Consider the following 7,250-nt stretch of genomic DNA (forward strand, 5'->3'; position numbering starts at 1 on the left):
CGTTAGACAGGTGTTACAGATCCTAAGAGAGAATAAATTGTACGCAAAATTAGAGAAGTGCGTTTTTGCTGTACACGAGGTGCAGTTCTTGGGCTACCTGCTGTCATCTTCAGGTTTTCGAATGGATCCAGAGAAAGTCCGTGCTGTATTGGACTGGGATCGACCCGAAACTCTGAAGGCTCTTATGTGGTTTTTGGGGTTCACCAAATATTACCGAAAATGTATTCAGAACTATTCGACAGTGTTGAAATCCTTAACTGACATGACTAAGAAAGGGACGGATGTCTCAGTGTGGTCTGATTCGGCATTGCGAGCCTTTTCTGCGATTAAGGAATGCTTCTCTTCCGCCCCTATATTGGTGCAGCCAGATGTGTCACAACCTTAAATTGTGGAGGGGGTTCTGTCACGGACGTTCCCGCAACAGGTGGCAGGAGATCGGTGAGACTGGCAACACGTGGTTTGATCTGACAGGTTTTCCCTGTGGATCAATAGGTGTCTGTGTTGTTTCTGGTAATGGCCACAGGTGTTGCTAATGTGGTCGTTTAACATTCCTTATATATAGTTGTTTCTCCTACAATGCTGTGCGGTCTATAGCTTCGGTTTGAGTTGTGGATAGCTGGTGTGTGGATCTCTGCGGACTTCCTGGTGCTTTCATTGCCCCTTTGAAGTTAAGTCTTTCCTTTCCCTTCCAGGAAGGTAGCCTCTACGTGTGGCTGTGGGCCTCCTCCCTGGACTACGGCCTGTCTGTGTGGGACCTAGTCCTCTTCTGCATCCATCAGCATTAACCATTAGTGTGCTGCCATAGGACTTGGCTGACGGGGCTGGTATGTGACCTTATTATTACTTAATACAGGACAGGACCCTTCCTGGTTAATGATTATATCACTCATGGCAGTATGATTTGTCGTCCTCTCCCCGAGTCTACAGACGAGAGCTGAACACCAGCAGTAGCAGGTCTGTCATGTCTATACACCATATGTACCCCGGGGGCTGAGCGGACCAGACCTCGTTGTGATCTTGAAGTTGGGGTAAGAGGGTTTCTGGGCTGAGCATACAGTATGTGGCCCCTAGGACGTTGGTAGGAGAAGGTCCAGGGTAGGTATAGTGGTGGGTCCAGAAGTTGAGGGGCCAACTACACTGACACTGGAGGCTCTGGGGTGCTGGGGAAGAGCAGGAGGGTAATGCAGGACTGAAGGCATGCACCAATCTACAGAGCTGCCAGGGATGGTGGGTCCAGAAGCTGAGGGGCCGACTACACTGACACCGGAGGCTCCGGGGTGTTTGGTGCATGTCTTCAGTCCTGCATTACCCTCCTGTCCTTCCCAATCTACAGAGCTGCCAGGGATGGTGGGGTTCTTCCTTCCAGTTGTAATTAATAGCCTGCGGTCCGGTTACTACATCGGATCTGATGACAGCACCCAGACCAGTGTTCTGGATATGATCAAAAGACCCCCGGTCCTAAAAGGGTTAAGTTGCATGAACTTTGTATCACAGAGTATCAACCCAATTCTATTCACATAGAAAAAGTTACAGTTTTATGTTATAAGAGTTCTCTGGGATCAGAATGTACCATCAATATCAGGTCGTTGGGGGTCCGACTCCGGGCTCCCCAGCTATTTGAAGGTGGTGCAGGGTTAGTGCAAGTGTTGAGGCCTTTTCGTTGTCTGCACGGGTCCATCTACACCTCTGTATCATCTCATTTCTAGTGGTAGTGCAGGGTACGGAGGATAGGCTATCAATAGTCTAATCCCAAAACACCCCTTTAAATATTCCGTACTTTTTATGAATTCTTTTGCAATTTATTTTTCTATTTATCAATGAAATTGTGATTTATTTATAAATAAAATCCTGAGATCTTACAGTTTTACACTGAGTCTTATAATAAGCTGACACTCCCTATTCTGTAGCAATCACTTCTCAGCAGTCATCTCATTATCATCACAGGTGGGATTACAATAATAAGTATCACCTCTGTATAACAAAGGTGTACCATTTACTATAGCTGATGTCAAAGTCTATCTACTCTGTACAGATCACAAAGCATACCTACAACACTGTCCCATAGAAGTCTACAGGTAATAGTTACAACTTATCTCCTCCTCTTCCCTGCACAATGTCAACTGCACAGGTCACAGAGCATGCCCACAACACTCCCCTATAGAAGTCAATGAGTCACCAAACATTTCTATGATCCATGCGGCTCCTGTAAAGCAAGTCTCTGAATGCTATCAATATAATCTCAGCAAACATGGCCGTCCCCATAATCATGTACTAAAAATATAATAAAAAAATAGAAAAAAAACATAATATTTTTGGCATATTACTATAATAACCTAGAATTTTGCTTGTGTCTTAACATATTTTGCCTCGTTTCATTTTTGCTTCTTCAGAGAGCCAATATGTCCTCTTACAAAGTGCGTTTGTACAAGGAATCTGACCATCGTACGGTCCATGAGATCTTCACATCCGGTTGTCATGAACACATCTCTCCAGCTTTCTACAACGCCTTAAAGCAACCTCACAACTCACTTCTACTCTTGGTGGGACTCGTTCTTCCACTGGTCACTAATGGATCCATCCTGTTCTCCATCTTGGTTGGGGTCATTCTGTTGCTCATGTTATGGCTCCCCGGTAGAGAGTTTTTCCTTTATCATCTTAGGCATGGTCTGGCCGGAGATTTGAAGAACATTAGTAAACATTATCTAGAGAGGGAAGGTTATTGCTTCTGGGTGGTGGAGCTACAAGGAGAAGCTGTGGGCATGGTGGCCGCTATCCCATACATTACCCCTCAGGAGAGGAGCGTGGAGCTGAAGAGGATGTTCGTTTCTCGTGCCCACAGAGGCAAAGGGCTCGCCAAATTATTATGCAGTACAGTGATTGACTTTGCACGGAGGAGTGGGCGTCATGCGGTGATCCTAACCACCACGGCCATACAGGTTGACGCCAGGCGACTCTATGAGAAGATGGGCTTCAAGAGTGCAGACCTAGCTCCATACAACCCAGTACTAAACCTCGTCGGCATGCCTTGGGTTGGTTACAGATATGATATCCCCTCCAGTAGATGATCCTCTTGGATTATGTCCCTTTTGGTATTGTTTCTGGTTTCTCATGTGATTCATGCAATGGAGTTTTGAGTTGTCCTTCATTTTTTGTATGTCCACCCTTGATCTGTAGACATCATTGTTATATAATCAGTAGGGTTCAGGAAAGTGAAGATCCACAAGGGGACTGTTTACATGATTTTGAGATATTAATAGACTAATCTAATGTGACTCCAGGTCCGCAAAGGGTTGCCAAGGAAATTACATTGTATAAATCAATAAAGGAAACCTTTGCCAGCTCCACCATATTCTGTGCTGCAGTGATGATGTCATGTAGAGAATTACAACCTCAGTAATGATGCTGATATGAATACATAGGCCATCAACATTAAAATCCTGGATGACCCCATTAGGGATGATCAAGAGAGGCCTTCATGTATATAGCGTTGGAGAAGCTTGGGAGGTGCAGAAGAAGCTCTACTTACCCAGTGGTCTCTAGTAGACATTCAGTACTTGGGGCCCAATAGTTTCTACATCTTTTGACTACAGTTCTTGTAAAGCTCAGATCTTCTCCAGTTAAGTGGTTTTACTATTAACCCCCTCAGCCCCCCTAGCTTAAACCCCCTTAATGACCAGGCCACTTTTTACACTTCTGCACTACACTACTTTCACCGTTTATCGCTCGGTCATGCAACTTACCACCCAAATGAATTTTACCTCCTTTTCTTCTCACTAATAGAGCTTTCATTTAGTGGTATTTCATTGCTGCTGACATTTTAACTTTTTTGCTATCAATCGAAATTTACTAATTTTTATTTTTATTTTTTTTCCAAAAAAATGACATTTTTCACTTTCAGTTGTAATTTTTTTTTTAAAAAAACCCGATATCCATATATAAATTTTTCCCTAAATTTATTGTTCTACATGTCTTTGATAACAAAAAAAATGTTTGGGTAAAAAAATAATGGTTTGGGTAAAAGTTATAGCGTTTACAAACTATGGTACAAAAATGTGAATTTCCGCTTTTTGAAGCAGCTCTGACTTTCTGAGCACCTGTCATGTTTCCTGAGGTTCTACAATGCCCAAACAGTAGAAAACCCCCACAAATATCCCTATTTCGGAAAGTAGACACCCTAAGGTATTCGCTGATGGGCATAGTGAGTTCATAGAACTTTTTATTTTTTGTCACAAGTTAGCGGAAAATGATGTTTTTTTTTTTTATTTTTTTTTTTTTCCTTACAAAGTCTCATATTCCATTAACTTGTGACAAAAAATAAAAACTTCCATGAACTCACTATGCCCATCATGAAATACCTTGGGGTGTCTTCTTTCCAAAATGGGGTCACTTGTGGGGTAGTTATACTGCCCTGGCATTTTAGGGCCCCTAATGTGTGGGAAGTAGTTTGAAATCAAAATCTGTAAAAAATGCCCTGTGAAATCCTAAAGGTGCTCTTTGGAATATGTGCCCCTTTGCCCACCTAGGCTGCAAAAAAGTGTCACACATGTGGTATCGCCGTACTCAGGAGAAGTTGGGAAATGTGTTTTGGGGTGTCCTTTTACATATACCCATGCTGGGTGAGAAAAACATCTTGGCAAAAGACAACTTTTCCAATTTTTTTATACAAAGTTGGCATTTGACCAAGATATTTTTCTTGAGGGTCTCCGCAATCATTACATGTATGATTGCATTAGGAGTTTCTGCTATTCTCCTTATATCGAGCATACGGGTAATGAGATTTGTTTTTTCCGTTCAGCCTCCGTTCAGCCATCCTTCAGGCTGGGAAGGGTCTCTGGTCTCAACCGAGACAAGGTCCTGGTCTGGGATCCCTGTTTCTGGGAACTCCTACTAACACAGCCTTCCCCTAGCCGGGGTGGCTGGTACATTAACTGTAACTTCCTTTCCTCCCCATGAGGCAGGATGTGGGAGCATTCCACACCTCCTCAAAGAGGGGGGAGCCAGACTGGAATGTACCATTCCAGTCCAGATATGCTAAACCAGTGTTTTCCAACCAGTGTGCCTCCAGCTGTTGCAAAACTACAACTCCCAGCATGCCCGCACAGCCAAATGCTGTGCGGGCATGCTGGGAGTTGTAGTTTTGCAACAGCTGGAGGCACACTGGTTGGGAAACACTGTGCTAAACTGTCTAAGTCTATGCTAAACACATTGCTGCCACCTGCTGGTGTACATAGAGATTACAGCATAATATATGAAACAGGCCTAGAAAATACAGTTGCAAGAAAAAGTATGTGAACCCTTTGGAATGATATGGATTTCTGCACAAAATGGTCATAAAATGTGATCTGATCTTCATCTAAGTCACAACAATAGACAATCACAGTCGGCTTAACCTAATAACACACAAAGAGTTAATTGTTACCATGTTTTTATTGAACACACCATGTAACCATTCACAGTGCAGGTGGGAAAAGTATGTGAACCCTTGGATTTAATAACTGGTTGAACCTCCTTTGGCAGCAATAACTTCCACCAAACGTTCCCTGTAGTTACAGATCAGATGTGCACAACGGTCAGGAGTAATTCTTGACCATTCCTCTTTACAGAACTGTTTCAGTTCAGCAATATTCTTGGGATGTCTGGTGTGAATCGCTTTCTTGAGGTCATGCCACAGCATCTCAATCGGGTTGAGGTCAGGACTCTGACTGGGCCACTCCAGAAGGAGTATTTTCTTCTGTTTAAGCCATTCTGTTGTTGATTTACTTCTATGCTTTGGGCCGTTGTCCTGTTGCAACACCCATCTTCTGTTGATCTTCAGTTGGTGGACAGATGGCCTTAAGTTCTCCTGCAAAATGTCTTGATAAACTTGGGAAGTCATTTTTCCTTCGATGATAGCAATCCGTCCAGGCCCTGACGCAGCAAAGCAGCCCCAAACCATGATGCCCCCACCACCATACCTCACAGGTGGGATGAGGTTTTGATGTTGGTGTGCTGTGCCTCTTTTTCTCCACACATAGTGTTGTGTATTTCTTCCAAACAACTCAACTTTGGTTTCGTCTGTCCACAGAATATTTTGCCAGTGCTGCTGTGGAACATCCAGATGCTCTTGTGCAAACTGTAAACGTGCAGCAATGTTTTTTTGGACAGCAGTGGCTTCCTCTGTGGTATCCTCCCATGAAATCCATTCTTGTTTAGTGTTTTACGTATCGTAGATTCGCTAACAGGGATGTTAGCATATGCCAGAGACTTTTGTAAGTCTTTAGCTGACACTCTAGGATTCTTCTTCACCTCATTGAGCAGTCTGCGCTGTGCTCTTGCAGTCATCTTTACAGGATGGCCGCTCCTAGGGAGAGTAGCAGCAGTGCTGAACCTTCTCCATTTATAGACAATTTGTCTTACCGTGGACTGATGAACAGCAAGGCTTTTGGAGATACTTTTATAACCCTTTCCAGCTTTATGCAAGTCAACAATTCTTAATCGTAGGTCTTCTGAGAGCTCTTTTGTGCGAGGCATCATTCACATCAGGCAATGCTTCTTGTGAAAAGCAAACCCAGAACTGGTGTGTGGTTTTTATAGGGCAGCTGTAACCAACACCTCCAATCTCATCTCATTGATTGGACTCCAGTTGGCTGACACCTCACTCCAATTAGCTCTTGGAGATGTCATTAGTCTAGGGGTTCACATACTTTTTCCACCTGCACTGTGAATGTTTACATGGTGTGTTCAATAAAAACATGGTAACATTTAATTCTTTGTGTGTTATTAGGTTAAGCAGACTGGGATTGTCTATTGTTGTGACTTAGATGAAGATCAGATCACAATTTATGACCAATTTGTGCAGAAATCCATATCATTCCAAAGGGTTCACATACTTTTTCTTGCAACTGTACATAAAATGACATTAATGACAATATAATTATGTAGACGGACAGTAAAATTACACCTAACATGTAGCAGGGAAAGAGAGTTTAGTAACATACTTCGGGAAAGTAACATTTTGGAAAGAAGACACCCCAAGATATTCCATGAGGGGCATGGCGAGTTCATAGAAGATTTTTTTTTTTTGGCACCAGTTAGCGGAAATTGATTTCCGCTAACTTGTGGCAAAAAGTTCAATCTTTCATGGACTAACTATGCCCCTCAGCGAATACCTTGGGGTGTCTTCTTTCCAAAATGGCCTGGCATTTGAGGGTCTCCGCAATCATTACATGTATGGCCAGCATTAGGAGTTTCTGCTATTCTCCTTATATTGA

At 43.1% G+C, this 7,250-nt stretch overlaps 1 protein-coding gene across 3 annotated transcripts; it reads left to right on the forward strand.

Moving 5' to 3' along the window:
• The first annotated feature begins 691 nt into the window (after positions 1 to 691).
• On the forward strand, positions 692 to 3,648 carry LOC122934080 (probable N-acetyltransferase CML1). Of its 3 annotated transcripts, none has more exons than XM_044289261.1 (2): positions 692 to 824; positions 2,391 to 3,648. In XM_044289261.1, the coding sequence occupies exon 2, from the start codon at positions 2,400 to 2,402 to the stop codon at positions 3,063 to 3,065; it is 666 nt and encodes a 221-aa protein (XP_044145196.1). In that variant the 5' UTR covers positions 692 to 824; positions 2,391 to 2,399; the 3' UTR covers positions 3,066 to 3,648. The 3 variants fall into 3 exon arrangements, with proteins under 3 accessions (XP_044145196.1, XP_044145188.1, XP_044145178.1); XM_044289253.1 differs by lacking the exon at positions 692 to 824 and adding an exon at positions 912 to 954; XM_044289243.1 differs by lacking the exon at positions 692 to 824 and adding an exon at positions 916 to 1,028 and having other exon boundaries at positions 2,391 to 3,647.
• Positions 3,649 to 7,250: the final 3,602 nt, after the last annotated feature.

The sequence above is a fragment of the Bufo gargarizans genome, chromosome 1, assembly GCF_014858855.1.
Source record: "Bufo gargarizans isolate SCDJY-AF-19 chromosome 1, ASM1485885v1, whole genome shotgun sequence".
In the NCBI taxonomy this organism is placed as follows: Eukaryota; Metazoa; Chordata; class Amphibia; order Anura; family Bufonidae; genus Bufo; species Bufo gargarizans.